General features: G+C 35.0%; 1 protein-coding gene across 2 annotated transcripts in view; it reads right to left on the bottom strand.

Annotated features, from left to right (window-relative positions):
- Positions 1–21,384, bottom strand: part of nectin4a (nectin cell adhesion molecule 4a) — a 178,534-nt gene that overhangs the window by 58,557 nt on the left and 98,593 nt on the right. For both annotated transcript variants that reach the window (XM_084312976.1, XM_084312977.1), the window contains one exon: positions 20,493–20,577. In XM_084312976.1, coding sequence (XP_084169102.1) covers positions 20,493–20,577 — 85 coding nt within the window. The remainder of the gene's footprint in view (positions 1–20,492; positions 20,578–21,384) is intronic.

The following is a 21,384-nucleotide window of genomic DNA, read 5'->3' as shown; positions in this document are numbered from 1 at the left end:
ATCAATAGAGCTTGTTCTGTTTACTACTGTACATCTATAGATCAATAGAGCTTGTTGTTCTGTTTACTACTGTACATCTATAGATCAATAGAGCTTGTTGTTCTGTTTACTACTGTACATCTATAGATCAATATAGCTTGTTGTTCTGTTTACTACTGTACATCCATAGATCAATAGAGCTTGTTGTTCTGTTTACTACTGTACATCTATAGATCAATAGAGCCTGTTCTGTTTACTACTGTACATCCATAGATCAATATAGCTTGTTGTTCTGTTTACTACTGTACAGCCATAGATCAATAGAGCTTGTTGTTCTGTTTACTACTGTACATATATAGATCAATAGAGCTTGTTGTTCTGTTTACTACTGTACATCAATAGATCAATAGAGCGTGTTGTTCTGTTTACTACTGTACATCTATAGATCAATAGAGCTTGTTGTTCTGTTTACTACTGCACATCTATAGATCAATATAGCTTGTTCTGTTTACTACTGTACATCTATAGATCAATAGAGCTTGTTCTGTGTACTACTGTACATCTATAGATCAATAGAGCCTGTTGTTTACTACTGTACATCTATAGATCAATAGAGCTAGTTCTGTTTACTACTGTACATCTATAGATCAATAGAGCTTGTTGTTCTGTTTACTACTGTACATCTATAGATCAATAGAGCTTGTTGTTCTGTTTACTACTGTACATCCATAGATCAATAGAGCTTGTTGTTCTGTTTACTACTGTACATCTATAGATCAATAGAGCCTGTTGTTCTGTTTACTACTGTACATCTATAGATCAATAGAGCTTGTTGTTCTGTTTACTACTGTACATCTATAGATCAATAGAGCTTGTTGTTCTGTTTACTACTGTACATCTATAGATCAATAGAGCTTGTTCTGTTTACTACTGTACATCTATAGATCAATAGAGCTTGTTGTTCTGTTTACTACTGTACATCTATAGATCAATAGAGCTTGTTGTTCTGTTTACTACTGTACATCTATAGATCAATATAGCTTGTTGTTCTGTTTACTACTGTACATCCATAGATCAATAGAGCTTGTTGTTCTGTTTACTACTGTACATCTATAGATCAATAGAGCCTGTTCTGTTTACTACTGTACATCCATAGATCAATATAGCTTGTTGTTCTGTTTACTACTGTACAGCCATAGATCAATAGAGCTTGTTGTTCTGTTTACTACTGTACATCTATAGATCAATAGAGCTTGTTGTTCTGTTTACTACTGTACATCAATAGATCAATAGAGCGTGTTGTTCTGTTTACTACTGTACATCTATAGATCAATAGAGCGTGTTGTTCTGTTTACTACTGTACATCTATAGATCAATATAGCTTGTTCTGTTTACTACTGTACATCTATAGATCAATAGAGCTTGTTCTGTGTACTACTGTACATCTATAGATCAATAGAGCCTGTTGTTTACTACTGTACATCTATAGATCAATAGAGCTAGTTCTGTTTACTACTGTACATCTATAGATCAATAGAGCTTGTTGTTCTGTTTACTACTGTACATCTATAGATCAATAGAGCTTGTTGTTCTGTTTACTACTGTACATCTATAGATCAATAGAGCCTGTTCTGTTTACTACTGTACATCTATAGATCAATAGAGCTAGTTCTGTTTACTACTGTACATCTATAGATCAATAGAGCCTGTTCTGTTTACTACTGTACATCTATAGATCAATAGAGCCTGTTCTGTTTACTACTGTACATCTATAGATCAATAAAGCTTGTTGTTCTGTTTACTACTGTACATCTATAGATCAATAGAGCTTGTTCTGTTTACTACTGTACATCTATAGATCAATAGAGCTTGTTGTTCTGTTTACTACTGTACATCTATAGATCAATAGAGCCTGTTCTGTTTACTACTGTACATCTATAGATCAATAGAGCCTGTTCTGTTTACTACTGTACATCTATAGATCAATAGAGCTTGTTGTTCTGTTTACTACTGTACATCTATAGATCAATAGAGCTTGTTGTTCTGTTTACTACTGTACATCTATAGATCAATAGAGCTTGTTGTTCTGTTTACTACTGTACATCTATAGATCAATAGAGCTAGTTCTGTTTACTACTGTACATCTATAGATCAATAGAGCCTGTTCTGTTTACTACTGTACATCTATAGATCAATAGAGCTTGTTCTGTTTACTACTGTACATCTATAGATCAATAGAGCTTGTTCTGTTTACTACTGTACATCTATAGATCAATAGAGCTTGTTCTGTTTACTACTGTACATATATAGATCAATAGAGCTTGTTCTGTTTACTACTGTACATCTATAGATCAATAGAGCTTGTTCTGTTTACTACTGTACATCTATAGATCAATAGAGCTTGTTGTTCTGTTTACTACTGTACACCTATAGATCAATAGAGCCTGTTCTGTTTACTACTGTACATCTATAGATCAATAGAGCTTGTTGTTCTGTTTACTACTGTACATCCATAGATCAATAGAGCCTGTTCTGTTTACTACTGTACATCTATAGATCAATATAGCTTGTTGTTCTGTTTACTACTGTACATCCATAGATCAATAGAGCTTGTTGTTCTGTTTACTACTGTACATCTATAGATCAATAGAGCCTGTTGTTCTGTTTACTACTGTACATCTATAGATCAATAGAGCTTGTTGTTCTGTTTACTACTGTACATCTATAGATCAATAGAGCTTGTTGTTCTGTTTACTACTGTACACCTATAGATCAATAGAGCTTGTTCTGTTTACTACTGTACATCTATAGATCAATAGAGCTTGTTGTTCTGTTTACTACTGTACATCTATAGATCAATAGAGCTTGTTGTTCTGTTTACTACTGTACATCTATAGATCAATATAGCTTGTTGTTCTGTTTACTACTGTACATCCATAGGTCAATAGAGCTTGTTGTTCTGTTTACTACTGTACATCTATAGATCAATAGAGCCTGTTCTGTTTACTACTGTACATCCATAGATCAATAGAGCTTGTTGTTCTGTTTACTACTGTACAGCCATAGATCAATAGAGCTTGTTGTTCTGTTTACTACTGTACATCTATAGATCAATAGAGCTTGTTGTTCTGTTTACTACTGTACATCAATAGATCAATAGAGCGTGTTGTTCTGTTTACTACTGTACATCTATAGATCAATAGAGCTTGTTGTTCTGTTTACTACTGTACATCTATAGATCAATAGAGCTTGTTCTGTTTACTACTGTACATCCATAGATCAATAGAGCTTGTTGTTCTGTTTACTACTGTACAGCCATAGATCAATAGAGCTTGTTGTTCTGTTTACTACTGTACATCTATAGATCAATAGAGCTTGTTGTTCTGTTTACTACTGTACATCAATAGATCAATAGAGCGTGTTGTTCTGTTTACTACTGTACATCTATAGATCAATAGAGCTTGTTGTTCTGTTTACTACTGTACATCTATAGATCAATAGAGCCTGTTCTGTTTACTAATGTACATCTATAGATCAATAGAGCCTGTTCTGTTTACTACTGTACATCTATAGATCAATAGAGCTTGTTGTTCTGTTTACTACTGTACATCCATAGATCAATAGAGCCTGTTCTGTTTACTACTGTACATCTATAGATCAATATAGCTTGTTGTTCTGTTTACTACTGTACATCCATAGATCAATAGAGCTTGTTGTTCTGTTTACTACTGTACATCTATAGATCAATAGAGCATGTTGTTCTGTTTACTACTGTACATCTATAGATCAATAGAGCTTGTTGTTCTGTTTACTACTGTACATCTATAGATCAATAGAGCTTGTTGTTCTGTTTACTACTGTACATCTATAGATCAATAGAGCTTGTTCTGTTTACTACTGTACATCTATAGATCAATAGAGCTTGTTGTTCTGTTTACTACTGTACATATATAGATCAATAGAGCTTGTTGTTATGTTTACTACTGTACATCTATAGATCAATATAGCTTGTTGTTCTGTTTACTACTGTACATCCATAGATCAATAGAGCTTGTTGTTCTGTTTACTACTGTACATCTATAGATCAATAGAGCCTGTTCTGTTTACTACTGTACATCCATAGATCAATAGAGCTTGTTGTTCTGTTTACTACTGTACAGCCATAGATCAATAGAGCTTGTTGTTCTGTTTACTACTGTACATCTATAGATCAATAGAGCTTGTTGTTCTGTTTACTACTGTACATCAATAGATCAATAGAGCGTGTTGTTCTGTTTACTACTGTACATCTATAGATCAATAGAGCTTGTTGTTCTGTTTACTACTGTACATCTATAGATCAATAGAGCTTGTTCTGTTTACTACTGTACATCTATAGATCAATAGAGCTTGTTCTGTTTACTACTGTACATCTATAGATCAATAGAGCCTGTTCTGTTTACTACTGTACATCTATAGATCAATAGAGCTAGTTCTGTTTACTACTGTACATCTATAGATCAATAGAGCTTGTTGTTCTGTTTACTACTGTACATCTATAGATCAATAGAGCTTGTTGTTCTGTTTACTACTGTACATCTATAGATCAATAGAGCCTGTTCTGTTTACTACTGTACATCTATAGATCAATAGAGCTAGTTCTGTTTACTACTGTACATCTATAGATCAATAGAGCCTGTTCTGTTTACTACTGTACATCTATAGATCAATAGAGCTAGTTCTGTTTACTACTGTACATCTATAGATCAATAGAGCTTGTTGTTATGTTTACTACTGTACATCTATAGATCAATAGAGCATGTTCTGTTTACTACTGTACATCTATAGATCAATAGAGCTTGTTGTTCTGTTTACTACTGTACATCTATAGATCAATAGAGCTTGTTGTTCTGTTTACTACTGTACATCTATAGATCAATAGAGCTAGTTCTGTTTACTACTGTACATCTATAGATCAATAGAGCCTGTTCTGTTTACTACTGTACATCTATAGATCAATAGAGCTTGTTCTGTTTACTACTGTACATCTATAGATCAATAGAGCTTGTTCTGTTTACTACTGTACATCTATAGATCAATAGAGCTTGTTCTGTTTACTACTGTACATATATAGATCAATAGAGCTTGTTCTGTTTACTACTGTACATCTATAGATCAATAGAGCTTGTTCTGTTTACTACTGTACATCTATAGATCAATAGAGCTTGTTGTTCTGTTTACTACTGTACACCTATAGATCAATAGAGCCTGTTCTGTTTACTACTGTACATCTATAGATCAATAGAGCTTGTTGTTCTGTTTACTACTGTACATCCATAGATCAATAGAGCCTGTTCTGTTTACTACTGTACATCTATAGATCAATATAGCTTGTTGTTCTGTTTACTACTGTACATCCATAGATCAATAGAGCTTGTTGTTCTGTTTACTACTGTACATCTATAGATCAATAGAGCCTGTTGTTCTGTTTACTACTGTACATCTATAGATCAATAGAGCTTGTTGTTCTGTTTACTACTGTACATCTATAGATCAATAGAGCTTGTTGTTCTGTTTACTACTGTACACCTATAGATCAATAGAGCTTGTTCTGTTTACTACTGTACATCTATAGATCAATAGAGCTTGTTGTTCTGTTTACTACTGTACATCTATAGATCAATAGAGCTTGTTGTTCTGTTTACTACTGTACATCTATAGATCAATATAGCTTGTTGTTCTGTTTACTACTGTACATCCATAGGTCAATAGAGCTTGTTGTTCTGTTTACTACTGTACATCTATAGATCAATAGAGCCTGTTCTGTTTACTACTGTACATCCATAGATCAATAGAGCTTGTTGTTCTGTTTACTACTGTACAGCCATAGATCAATAGAGCTTGTTGTTCTGTTTACTACTGTACATCTATAGATCAATAGAGCTTGTTGTTCTGTTTACTACTGTACATCAATAGATCAATAGAGCGTGTTGTTCTGTTTACTACTGTACATCTATAGATCAATAGAGCTTGTTGTTCTGTTTACTACTGTACATCTATAGATCAATAGAGCTTGTTCTGTTTACTACTGTACATCCATAGATCAATAGAGCTTGTTGTTCTGTTTACTACTGTACAGCCATAGATCAATAGAGCTTGTTGTTCTGTTTACTACTGTACATCTATAGATCAATAGAGCTTGTTGTTCTGTTTACTACTGTACATCAATAGATCAATAGAGCGTGTTGTTCTGTTTACTACTGTACATCTATAGATCAATAGAGCTTGTTGTTCTGTTTACTACTGTACATCTATAGATCAATAGAGCCTGTTCTGTTTACTAATGTACATCTATAGATCAATAGAGCCTGTTCTGTTTACTACTGTACATCTATAGATCAATAGAGCTTGTTGTTCTGTTTACTACTGTACATCCATAGATCAATAGAGCCTGTTCTGTTTACTACTGTACATCTATAGATCAATATAGCTTGTTGTTCTGTTTACTACTGTACATCCATAGATCAATAGAGCTTGTTGTTCTGTTTACTACTGTACATCTATAGATCAATAGAGCATGTTGTTCTGTTTACTACTGTACATCTATAGATCAATAGAGCTTGTTGTTCTGTTTACTACTGTACATCTATAGATCAATAGAGCTTGTTGTTCTGTTTACTACTGTACATCTATAGATCAATAGAGCTTGTTCTGTTTACTACTGTACATCTATAGATCAATAGAGCTTGTTGTTCTGTTTACTACTGTACATATATAGATCAATAGAGCTTGTTGTTCTGTTTACTACTGTACATCTATAGATCAATATAGCTTGTTGTTCTGTTTACTACTGTACATCCATAGATCAATAGAGCTTGTTGTTCTGTTTACTACTGTACATCTATAGATCAATAGAGCCTGTTCTGTTTACTACTGTACATCCATAGATCAATAGAGCTTGTTGTTCTGTTTACTACTGTACAGCCATAGATCAATAGAGCTTGTTGTTCTGTTTACTACTGTACATCTATAGATCAATAGAGCTTGTTGTTCTGTTTACTACTGTACATCAATAGATCAATAGAGCGTGTTGTTCTGTTTACTACTGTACATCTATAGATCAATAGAGCTTGTTGTTCTGTTTACTACTGTACATCTATAGATCAATAGAGCTTGTTCTGTTTACTACTGTACATCTATAGATCAATAGAGCTTGTTCTGTTTACTACTGTACATCTATAGATCAATAGAGCCTGTTCTGTTTACTACTGTACATCTATAGATCAATAGAGCTAGTTCTGTTTACTACTGTACATCTATAGATCAATAGAGCTTGTTGTTCTGTTTACTACTGTACATCTATAGATCAATAGAGCTTGTTGTTCTGTTTACTACTGTACATCTATAGATCAATAGAGCCTGTTCTGTTTACTACTGTACATCTATAGATCAATAGAGCTAGTTCTGTTTACTACTGTACATCTATAGATCAATAGAGCCTGTTCTGTTTACTACTGTACATCTATAGATCAATAGAGCTAGTTCTGTTTACTACTGTACATCTATAGATCAATAGAGCTTGTTGTTATGTTTACTACTGTACATCTATAGATCAATAGAGCATGTTCTGTTTACTACTGTACATCTATAGATCAATAGAGCTTGTTGTTCTGTTTACTACTGTACATCTATAGATCAATAGAGCTTGTTGTTCTGTTTACTACTGTACATCCATAGATCAATAGAGCTTGTTGTTCTGTTTACTACTGTACATCTATAGATCAATAGAGCGTGTTGTTCTGTTTACTACTGTACATCTATAGATCAATAGAGCGTGTTGTTCTGTTTACTACTGTACATCTATAGATCAATAGAGCGTGTTGTTCTGTTTACTACTGTACATCTATAGATCAATAGAGCGTGTTGTTCTGTTTACTACTGTACATCTATAGATCAATAGAGCTTGTTGTTCTGTTTACTACTGTACATCTATAGATCAATAGAGCTAGTTCTGTTTACTATACTGTACATCTATAGATCAATATAGCTTGTTGTTCTGTTTACTACTGTACATCCATATATCAATAGAGCTTGTTGTTCTGTTTACTACTGTACATATATAGATCAATAGAGCTTGTTGTTCTGTTTACTACTGTACATCTATAGATCAATAGAGCTTGTTGTTCTGTTTACTACTGTACATCTATAGATCAATAGAGCTTGTTGTTCTGTTTACTACTGTACATCTATAGATCAATAGAGCTTGTTCTGTTTACTACTGTACATCTATAGATCAATAGAGCTAGTTCTGTTTACTACTGTACATCTATAGATCAATAGAGCTTGTTGTTCTGTTTACTACTGCACATCTATAGATCAATAGAGCTTGTTGTTCTGTTTACTACTGTACATCTATAGATCAATATAGCTTGTTGTTCTGTTTACTACTGTACATCCATAGATCAATAGAGCTTGTTGTTCTGTTTACTACTGTACATCTATAGATCAATAGAGCTTGTTGTTCTGTTTACTACTGTACATCTATAGATCAATAGAGATTGTTGTTCTGTTTACTACTGTACATCTATAGATCAATATAGCTTGTTGTTCTGTTTACTACTGTACATCTATAGATCAATAGAGCTTGTTGTTCTGTTTACTACTGTACATCAATAGATCAATAGAGCTTGTTCTGTTTACTACTGTACATCTATAGATCAATAGAGCTTGTTGTTCTGTTTACTACTGTACATCTATAGATCAATCGAGCTTGTTGTTCTGTTTACTACTGTACATCTATAGATCAATAGAGCCTGTTCTGTTTACTACTGTACATCTATAGATCAATAGAGCCTGTTCTGTTTACTACTGTACACCTATAGATCAATAGAGCTTGTTGTTCTGTTTACTACTGTACATCTATAGATCAATAGAGCTTGTTGTTCTGTTTACTACTGTACATCAATAGATCAATAGAGCTTGTTGTTCTGTTTACTACTGTACATCCATAGATCAATAGAGCTTGTTGTTCTGTTTACTACTGTACATCTATAGATCAATAGAGCTTGTTGTTCTGTTTACTACTGTACATCTATAGATCAATAGAGCTTGTTGTTCTGTTTACTACTGTACATCTATAGATCAATATAGCTTGTTGTTCTGTTTACTACTGTACATCTATAGATCAATAGAGCTTGTTGTTCTGTTTACTACTGTACATCTATAGATCAATAGAGCTTGTTGTTCTGTTTACTACTGTACATCTATAGATCAATAGAGCTTGTTGTTCTGTTTACTACTGTACATCTATAGATCAATAGAGCCTGTTGTTCTGTTTACTACTGTACATCTATAGATCAATAGAGCTTGTTGTTCTGTTTACTACTGTACATCTATAGATCAATAGAGCTTGTTGTTCTGTTTACTACTGTACATCTATAGATCAAGAGAGCTTGTTGTTCTGTTTACTACTGTACATCAATAGATCAATAGAGCTAGTTCTGTTTACTACTGTACATCTATAGATCAATAGAGCTAGTTCTGTTTACTACTGTACATCTATAGATCAATAGAGATTGTTGTTCTGTTTACTACTGTACATCTATAGATCAATAGAGCTTGTTGTTCTGTTTACTACTGTACATCAATAGATCAATAGAGCTTGTTGTTCTGTTTACTACTGTACATCCATAGATCAATAGAGCTTGTTCTGTTTACTACTGTACATCCATAGATCAATAAAGCTTGTTGTTCTGTTTACTACTGTACATCCATATATCAATAGAGCTTGTTGTTCTGTTTACTACTGTACATCTATAGATCAATAGAGCTTGTTGTTCTGTTTACTACTGTACATCCATAGATCAATAGAGCTTGTTGTTCTGTTTACTACTGTACATCTATAGATCAATAGAGCTTGTTGTTCTGTTTACTACTGTACATCCATAGATCAATAAAGCTTGTTGTTCTGTTTACTACTGTACATCCATAGATCAATAGAGCGTGTTGTTCTGTTTACTACTGTACATCTATAGATCAATAGAGCTTGTTGTTCTGTTTACTACTGTACAGCCATAGATCAATAGAGCTTGTTGTTCTGTTTACTACTGTACATCCATAGATCAATAAAGCTTGTTGTTCTGTTTACTACTGTACATCCATAGATCAATAGAGCTTGTTGTTCTGTTTACTGTACATCTATAGATCAATAGAGCTTGTTGTTCTGTTTACTACTGTACAGCCATAGATCAATAGAGCTTGTTGTTCTGTTTACTACTGTACATCTATAGATCAATAGAGCTTGTTGTTCTGTTTACTACTGTACATCTATAGATCAATAGAGCTTGTTGTTCTGTTTACTACTGTACAGCCATAGATCAATAGAGCTTGTTGTTCTGTTTACTACTGTACATATATAGATCAATAGAGCTTGTTGTTCTGTTTACTACTGTACATCTATAGATCAATAGAGCTTGTTCTGTTTACTACTGTACATCTATAGATCAATAGAGCTTGTTGTTCTGTTTACTACTGTACATCTATAGATCAATAGAGCCTGTTGTTCTGTTTACTACTGTACATCTATAGATCAATAGAGCTAGTTCTGTTTACTACTGTACATCTATAGATCAATAGAGCTTGTTGTTCTGTTTACTGTACATCAATAGATCAATAGAGCTTGTTCTGTTTACTACTGTACATCTATAGATCAATAGAGCTTGTTCTGTTTACTACTGTACATCTATAGATCAATAGAGCCTGTTGTTCTGTTTACTACTGTACATCTATAGATCAATAGAGCTTGTTGTTCTGTTTACTACTGTACATCTATAGATCAATAGAGCTTGTTGTTCTGTTTACTACTGTACATCTATAGATCAAGAGAGCTTGTTGTTCTGTTTACTACTGTACATCAATAGATCAATAGAGCTAGTTCTGTTTACTACTGTACATCTATAGATCAATAGAGCTAGTTCTGTTTACTACTGTACATCAATAGATCAATAGAGCTTGTTGTTCTGTTTACTACTGTACATCAATAGATCAATAGAGCGTGTTGTTCTGTTTACTACTGTACATCTATAGATCAATAGAGCTTGTTGTTCTGTTTACTACTGTACATCTATAGATCAATAGAGCTTGTTCTGTTTACTACTGTACATCCATAGATCAATAGAGCTTGTTGTTCTGTTTACTACTGTACAGCCATAGATCAATAGAGCTTGTTGTTCTGTTTACTACTGTACATCTATAGATCAATAGAGCTTGTTGTTCTGTTTACTACTGTACATCAATAGATCAATAGAGCGTGTTGTTCTGTTTACTACTGTACATCTATAGATCAATAGAGCTTGTTGTTCTGTTTACTACTGTACATCTATAGATCAATAGAGCCTGTTCTGTTTACTAATGTACATCTATAGATCAATAGAGCCTGTTCTGTTTACTACTGTACATCTATAGATCAATAGAGCTTGTTGTTCTGTTTACTACTGTACATCCATAGATCAATAGAGCCTGTTCTGTTTACTACTGTACATCTATAGATCAATATAGCTTGTTGTTCTGTTTACTACTGTACATCCATAGATCAATAGAGCTTGTTGTTCTGTTTACTACTGTACATCTATAGATCAATAGAGCATGTTGTTCTGTTTACTACTGTACATCTATAGATCAATAGAGCTTGTTGTTCTGTTTACTACTGTACATCTATAGATCAATAGAGCTTGTTGTTCTGTTTACTACTGTACATCTATAGATCAATAGAGCTTGTTCTGTTTACTACTGTACATCTATAGATCAATAGAGCTTGTTGTTCTGTTTACTACTGTACATCTATAGATCAATAGAGCTTGTTGTTCTGTTTACTACTGTACATCTATAGATCAATATAGCTTGTTGTTCTGTTTACTACTGTACATCCATAGATCAATAGAGCTTGTTGTTCTGTTTACTACTGTACATCTATAGATCAATAGAGCCTGTTCTGTTTACTACTGTACATCCATAGATCAATAGAGCTTGTTGTTCTGTTTACTACTGTACAGCCATAGATCAATAGAGCTTGTTGTTCTGTTTACTACTGTACATCTATAGATCAATAGAGCTTGTTGTTCTGTTTACTACTGTACATCAATAGATCAATAGAGCGTGTTGTTCTGTTTACTACTGTACATCTATAGATCAATAGAGCTTGTTGTTCTGTTTACTACTGTACATCTATAGATCAATAGAGCTTGTTCTGTTTACTACTGTACATCTATAGATCAATAGAGCTTGTTCTGTTTACTACTGTACATCTATAGATCAATAGAGCCTGTTCTGTTTACTACTGTACATCTATAGATCAATAGAGCTAGTTCTGTTTACTACTGTACATCTATAGATCAATAGAGCTTGTTGTTCTGTTTACTACTGTACATCTATAGATCAATAGAGCTTGTTGTTCTGTTTACTACTGTACATCTATAGATCAATAGAGCCTGTTCTGTTTACTACTGTACATCTATAGATCAATAGAGCTAGTTCTGTTTACTACTGTACATCTATAGATCAATAGAGCCTGTTCTGTTTACTACTGTACATCTATAGATCAATAGAGCTAGTTCTGTTTACTACTGTACATCTATAGATCAATAGAGCTTGTTGTTATGTTTACTACTGTACATCTATAGATCAATAGAGCATGTTCTGTTTACTACTGTACATCTATAGATCAATAGAGCTTGTTGTTCTGTTTACTACTGTACATCTATAGATCAATAGAGCTTGTTGTTCTGTTTACTACTGTACATCCATAGATCAATAGAGCTTGTTGTTCTGTTTACTACTGTACATCTATAGATCAATAGAGCGTGTTGTTCTGTTTACTACTGTACATCTATAGATCAATAGAGCGTGTTGTTCTGTTTACTACTGTACATCTATAGATCAATAGAGCGTGTTGTTCTGTTTACTACTGTACATCTATAGATCAATAGAGCGTGTTGTTCTGTTTACTACTGTACATCTATAGATCAATAGAGCTTGTTGTTCTGTTTACTACTGTACATCTATAGATCAATAGAGCTAGTTCTGTTTACTATACTGTACATCTATAGATCAATATAGCTTGTTGTTCTGTTTACTACTGTACATCCATATATCAATAGAGCTTGTTGTTCTGTTTACTACTGTACATATATAGATCAATAGAGCTTGTTGTTCTGTTTACTACTGTACATCTATAGATCAATAGAGCTTGTTGTTCTGTTTACTACTGTACATCTATAGATCAATAGAGCTTGTTGTTCTGTTTACTACTGTACATCTATAGATCAATAGAGCTTGTTCTGTTTACTACTGTACATCTATAGATCAATAGAGCTAGTTCTGTTTACTACTGTACATCTATAGATCAATAGAGCTTGTTGTTCTGTTTACTACTGCACATCTATAGATCAATAGAGCTTGTTGTTCTGTTTACTACTGTACATCTATAGATCAATATAGCTTGTTGTTCTGTTTACTACTGTACATCCATAGATCAATAGAGCTTGTTGTTCTGTTTACTACTGTACATCTATAGATCAATAGAGCTTGTTGTTCTGTTTACTACTGTACATCTATAGATCAATAGAGATTGTTGTTCTGTTTACTACTGTACATCTATAGATCAATATAGCTTGTTGTTCTGTTTACTACTGTACATCTATAGATCAATAGAGCTTGTTGTTCTGTTTACTACTGTACATCAATAGATCAATAGAGCTTGTTCTGTTTACTACTGTACATCTATAGATCAATAGAGCTTGTTGTTCTGTTTACTACTGTACATCTATAGATCAATCGAGCTTGTTGTTCTGTTTACTACTGTACATCTATAGATCAATAGAGCCTGTTCTGTTTACTACTGTACATCTATAGATCAATAGAGCCTGTTCTGTTTACTACTGTACACCTATAGATCAATAGAGCTTGTTGTTCTGTTTACTACTGTACATCTATAGATCAATAGAGCTTGTTGTTCTGTTTACTACTGTACATCAATAGATCAATAGAGCTTGTTGTTCTGTTTACTACTGTACATCCATAGATCAATAGAGCTTGTTGTTCTGTTTACTACTGTACATCTATAGATCAATAGAGCTTGTTGTTCTGTTTACTACTGTACATCTATAGATCAATAGAGCTTGTTGTTCTGTTTACTACTGTACATCTATAGATCAATATAGCTTGTTGTTCTGTTTACTACTGTACATCTATAGATCAATAGAGCTTGTTGTTCTGTTTACTACTGTACATCTATAGATCAATAGAGCTTGTTGTTCTGTTTACTACTGTACATCTATAGATCAATAGAGCTTGTTGTTCTGTTTACTACTGTACATCTATAGATCAATAGAGCCTGTTGTTCTGTTTACTACTGTACATCTATAGATCAATAGAGCTTGTTGTTCTGTTTACTACTGTACATCTATAGATCAATAGAGCTTGTTGTTCTGTTTACTACTGTACATCTATAGATCAAGAGAGCTTGTTGTTCTATTTACTACTGTACATCAATAGATCAATAGAGCTAGTTCTGTTTACTACTGTACATCTATAGATCAATAGAGCTAGTTCTGTTTACTACTGTACATCTATAGATCAATAGAGATTGTTGTTCTGTTTACTACTGTACATCTATAGATCAATAGAGCTTGTTGTTCTGTTTACTACTGTACATCAATAGATCAATAGAGCTTGTTGTTCTGTTTACTACTGTACATCCATAGATCAATAGAGCTTGTTCTGTTTACTACTGTACATCCATAGATCAATAAAGCTTGTTGTTCTGTTTACTACTGTACATCCATATATCAATAGAGCTTGTTGTTCTGTTTACTACTGTACATCTATAGATCAATAGAGCTTGTTGTTCTGTTTACTACTGTACATCCATAGATCAATAGAGCTTGTTGTTCTGTTTACTACTGTACATCTATAGATCAATAGAGCTTGTTGTTCTGTTTACTACTGTACATCCATAGATCAATAAAGCTTGTTGTTCTGTTTACTACTGTACATCCATAGATCAATAGAGCGTGTTGTTCTGTTTACTACTGTACATCTATAGATCAATAGAGCTTGTTGTTCTGTTTACTACTGTACAGCCATAGATCAATAGAGCTTGTTGTTCTGTTTACTACTGTACATCCATAGATCAATAAAGCTTGTTGTTCTGTTTACTACTGTACATCCATAGATCAATAGAGCTTGTTGTTCTGTTTACTGTACATCTATAGATCAATAGAGCTTGTTGTTCTGTTTACTACTGTACAGCCATAGATCAATAGAGCTTGTTGTTCTGTTTACTACTGTACATCTATAGATCAATAGAGCTTGTTGTTCTGTTTACTACTGTACATCTATAGATCAATAGAGCTTGTTGTTCTGTTTACTACTGTACAGCCATAGATCAATAGAGCTTGTTGTTCTGTTTACTACTGTACATATATAGATCAATAGAGCTTGTTGTTCTGTTTACTACTGTACATCTATAGATCAATAGAGCTTGTTCTGTTTACTACTGTACATCTATAGATCAATAGAGCTTGTTGTTCTGTTTACTACTGTACATCTATAGATCAATAGAGCCTGTTGTTCTGTTTACTACTGTACATCTATAGATCAATAGAGCTAGTTCTGTTTACTACTGTACATCTATAGATCAATAGAGCTTGTTGTTCTGTTTACTGTACATCAATAGATCAATAGAGCTTGTTCTGTTTACTACTGTACATCTATAGATCAATAGAGCTTGTTCTGTTTACTACTGTACATCTATAGATCAATAGAGCTTGTTCTGTTTACTACTGTACATCTATAGATCAATAGAGCTTGTTCTGTTTACTACTGTACATATATAGATCAATAGAGCTTGTTCTGTTTACTACTGTACATCTATAGATCAATAGAGCTTGTTCTGTTTACTACTGTACATCTATAGATCAATAGAGCTTGTTCTGTTTACTACTGTACATCTATAGATCAATAGAGCTTGTTCTGTTTACTGTACATCAATAGATCAATAGAGCTTGTTTTGTTTACTGTACATCAATAGATCAATAGAGCTAGTTCTGTTTACTACTGTACATCTATAGATCAATAGAGCTTGTTGTTCTGTTTACTACTGTACATATATAGATCAATAGAGCTTGTTGTTCTGTTTACTACTGTACATCTATAGATCAATAGAGCTTGTTGTTCTGTTTACTACTGTACATCTATAGATCAATAGAGCTTGTTGTTCTGTTTACTACTGTACATCTATAGATCAATAGAGCTTGTTGTTCTGTTTACTACTGTATATCTATAGATCAATAGAGCTTGTTGTTCTGTTTACTACTGTACATCTATAGATCAATAGAGCTTGTTGTTCTGTTTACTACTGTACATCTATAGATCAATAGAGCTTGTTGTTCTGTTTACTACTGTACATCTATAGATCAATAGAGCTTGTTGTTCTGTTTACTACTGTACATCAATAGATCAATAGAGCTAGTTCTGTTTACTACTGTACATCTATAGATCAATAGAGCTAGTTCTGTTTACTACTGTACATCTATAGATCAATAGAGCTTGTTCTGTTTACTACTGTACATCTATAGATCAATAGAGCTTGTTGTTCTGTTTACTACTGTACATCAATAGATCAATAGAGCTTGTTGTTCTGTTTACTACTGTACATCCATAGATCAACAGAGCTTGTTCTGTTTACTACTGTACATCCATAGATCAATAAAGATTGTTGTTCTGTTTACTACTGTACATCCATAGATCAATAGAGCTTGTTGTTCTGTTTACTACTGTACATCTATAGATCAATAGAGCTTGTTGTTCTGTTTACTACTGTACATCCATAGATCAATAGAGCTTGTTGTTCTGTTTACTACTGTACATCTATAGATCAATAGAGCTTGTTGTTCTGTTTACTACTGTACATCCATAGATCAATAAAGCTTGTTGTTCTGTTTACTACTGTACATCCATAGATCAATAGAGCGTGTTGTTCTGTTTACTACTGTACATCTATAGATCAATAGAGCTTGTTGTTCTGTTTACTACTGTACAGCCATAGATCAATAGAGCTTGTTGTTCTGTTTACTACTGTACATCCATAGATCAATAAAGCTTGTTGTTCTGTTTACTACTGTACATCCATAGATCAATTGAGCTTGTTGTTCTGTTTACTGTACATCTATAGATCAATAGAGCTTGTTGTTCTGTTTACTACTGTACAGCCATAGATCAATAGAGCTTGTTGTTCTGTTTACTACTGTACATCTATAGATCAATAGAGCTTGTTGTTCTGTTTACTACTGTACAGCCATAGATCAATAGAGCTTGTTGTTCTGTTTACTACTGTACATCTATAGATCAATAGAGCTTGTTGTTCTGTTTACTACTGTACATCTATAGATCAATAGAGCTTGTTCTGTTTACTACTGTACATCTATAGATCAATAGAGCTTGTTGTTCTGTTTACTACTGTACATCTATAGATCAATAGAGCCTGTTGTTCTGTTTACTACTGTACATCTATAGATCAATAGAGCTAGTTCTGTTTACTACTGTACATCTATAGATCAATAGAGCTTGTTGTTCTGTTTACTGTACATCAATAGATCAATAGAGCTTGTTCTGTTTACTACTGTACATCTATAGATCAATAGAGCTTATTCTGTTTACTACTGTACATCTATAGATCAATAGAGCTTGTTCTGTTTACTACTGTACATCTATAGATCAATAGAGCTTGTTCTGTTTACTACTGTACATCTATAGATCAATAGAGCTTGTTCTGTTTACTACTGTACATCTATAGATCAATAGAGCTTGTTCTGTTTACTACTGTACATCTATAGATCAATAGAGCTTGTTCTGTTTACTACTGTACATCTATAGATCAATAGAGCTTGTTCTGTTTACTGTACATCAATAGATCAATAGAGCTTGTTTTGTTTACTGTACATCAATAGATCAATAGAGCTAGTTCTGTTTACTACTGTACATCTATAGATCAATAGAGCTTGTTCTGTTTACTACTGTACATCTATAGATCAATAGAGCTTGTTCTGTTTACTGTACACCAATAGATCAATAGAGCTTGTTGTTCTGTTTACTACTGTATATCAATAGATCAATAGAGCCTCAAGTTTCAAGTTTCTTTAATAGTTGTCATACAGAAGTACAGAATACTTTTATACAAAATGCTTCTTACTGTTACGCTCCAGAGACTGTGCAAGACAAGATAAGTATGAAATAAAATAACATAGTATAGCATGTAAATTAGAAGTAAAAAAATTAGGTCACAGTGTTCAGTTTAGACATATGTACAATGTTCGATGCAGAATAGACGTAACTGAGTTACCATATAATATACAATACTGTGTAGTGTACTAATATACAATACTATATAGTGCAAGGCAGAAATAGGATGAGGTGCAATTTAGGTACAATTTACAAGTTCAAGTTCAAGTTCAAGTTTCTTTAATAGTTGTCATACAGAAGTACAGAATACTTTTGTACAAAATGCTTCTTACTGTTGCGCTTACAGTAGGTGTACGAGTTGTAGTGCAAATCCTTTATCAATAAATATAAAGTGTGTTTGTGTGATCTAAAGTGTGGAGAGTGGGTGCTGCAGTGTGTTGTTTGTTTAAGTGAGTGTGTGCGTGTGGGTGTGTGTGTGTGCTGTGTGCATTTGATGGTTGTTGCATAGTGTTTATTGTTCGTTTAGCAGCCTGATGGCCTGGGGATAGAAGCTTCTTCTGAGTCTTTCTGTGCTCGCCTTAAGACTCCGGTATCGCTTGCCTGACCGCAGCAGTTCAAAGAGGCAGTTGTTCGGGTGGCTCAAGTCCTTAATAATTCTCTTAGCCTTCCCCTTGCACCGCTTGTTGTAAATGTTCTGGAGGGTGGGAAGCCCCCCTCCAATTGTGCGTTTGGCTGACCGTGTCACTCTTTGTAGTCTGCTACGGTCTTGTGCAGTGCTATTCCCAAACCAGGAGGTGATGTTGCCAGTCAGGATGCTCTCTATTGTACATGAGTAGAAGTTCCTAAGGATCTTCTGACTGACTTGGAACTTCCTTAGGCGCCTGAGGAAGTAGAGGCGTTGTCGTGCCTTCTTCCACAACACTGTCAATGTGTGTGGTCCATGTCAAATCCTCGGATATGTAGGCTCCGAGGTACTTAAAGCTGTTGACTCTCTCAACCGGTGCCCCGTCGATGCTGAGGGGGCTGTAGTCCTTGACCCCCGACCTCCTGAAGTCCACAATCATCTCTTTTGTTTCGCTGACGTTCAGGGAGAGGCAGTTCTCCTGACACCACTGTGACAGGTTCTCTACCTCTTCCAGGTAGGCCCTTTCGTCGTTGGCAGAGATCAGGCCCACCACTACTGTGTCATCAGCAAATTTGATGATGGTGTTGTTGTTCCGCTGTGCTACGCAGTCATGTGTGTACAGGGAGCATCGCCTGTTCTGTTTACTACTGTACATCTATAGATCAATAGAGCCTGTTGCCTTTTGAAGTAAATTTTTACCTTTATTTAACCAGGAAGTCCCATTGAGATACAAGATCTCTTTTGCAAGGGAGACCTGGCCAAGATGACAGCAATAACATTTGCAAATATCAGACAGCAAATGTTATAATAACTCCAATGCCCATGTCTTTCATAACAATAATACATTATGATTACAGTATTTGGAGATACGTTTGTGAGCTGTATTTCCTGATTCAGCGTACTGTACAATGCTATGTATGACTTCCTGGCTTAGAGCTGCTGAGGGTCTGAGAAAGTGAGACGCATATTTAGAGAAGAAGAAATGCATTGTCTTTTGTAGGCGACATGTTGTATGTTGACAATAACGTACCCTTTAACCCTTTCACTGCCACACGACAGCCAGTTAACCCTTTCACTGTGACAATACAGAAGGTTAGCCCTTTACTATCACACAACCGACGGCGATGCTCCATCATTAGCATCATTAGCTCCGCGAATGATGCTAATGATGGAGCATCGCCGTCGGTTGTGTGATAGTAAAGGGTTAACCTTCTGTCGTGTGGCAGTGAAAGAGTTAAAGGTAGAATCTGTAATGGTGTTAAACGGCGAGGTCTGTGTAAAAGAGCCCGGCTTAGTGATGCACTTTGTTTACATTTTGTCGTGTGGGTTGGAGTTGGAGAGTGGGGGATAGGGGGCGCTATTGCTGTCCATGCCTCAGGCCCCCGCCAAGAGAGGTCTGGAGAAACTCACAGTAGAATAAGTTACTATATACAGCTATAGCATATTACATACATTATATTATACTATAAAGATAGGCCTATATATTATAGCTATATAGTAGTTATTACATTGTGAATTTCTGCAAAGAAATCCACAGTAGAATAAAGTCACTAAACTCCAACTCCACTAAATACCAAGCAAGGGCTCTTTTGCCTAGAGGGCGCTGTTTGGCGGCATTACGGGTTCGCCCTTTAACCGCGCTTACTGTTGAACGTCGAAACGGATTATGTACCATCGCGGCTGGTCCCCGGGCGTCGGTGCTGACGGAGTTAATCCTCCTGAAGGACGCTTGTCTGGACAGAGTGCTGATCTCCTCCCTGGAAGGACAATAAGCACCAGCGTTAACCCTTTCACTGCCACACGGCAGCAGGTTAACATTTACATTTACATTTAGTCATTTAGCTGACGCTTTTATCCAAAGCGACTTACAAGTTCTGTACGACAAGCCATCAGGAAGAGCACAACTCTATCAGCTGAGTAACAATGTTCATCAAAGTGTTGAGTGCTACAGTGTAGGTTAGTTTATTAGGACAAGTGCATGACAGTATGGTTAGTTAGGGTTAGATTTTTTCTTTTTCTTTTTTTTTTTCTTTTTTTTTATTCAGATAATGGTTGAAGAAGTGAGTCTTTAGTCGACGGCGAAAGATTGGACGTGTTTCGGCTGTCCTAACTGGGGTGGGTAGTTCATTCCACCATTGTGGGGCAAGGACTGAGAATAGGCGACTTCTCTTTGATGACCCTCCCGGAGCTTGGATAGGAGTAGGTCTGAGGCGGCCAGAAGATGCAGAGCGTAGGGGTCTTGAGGGTGTGTAGTTAGAGACCATTGACCGGAGGTAGGCGGGAGCAGTTCCCTTTGCCGCACGGTATGCTAGGTCAAGGGCCTTGAAGCGGATTCGTGCAGCAATGGGGAGCCAGTGCAGGTCCCTAAGAAGTGGGGTGACATGGGCCGACTTCGGTAGGTTTGAGATCAGGCGGGCCGCTGCGTTCTGAATGAGTTGAAGAGGCTTAGTGGCAGTGGCCGGGAGGCCAGCGAGCAGTGCGTTGCAGTAGTCGAGGCGGGAGATGACTGTTGATTGGACGAGGAGTTGGGTGGCTTCTTTTGTCAGGAAGGGGCGTATCCTTCT

This window comes from Notolepis coatsorum (assembly GCF_963971535.1).
Source record: "Notolepis coatsorum genome assembly, chromosome: 4".
In the NCBI taxonomy this organism is placed as follows: Eukaryota; Metazoa; Chordata; class Actinopteri; order Aulopiformes; family Paralepididae; genus Notolepis; species Notolepis coatsorum.
This window is presented reverse-complemented; position numbering and strand designations above follow the sequence as displayed.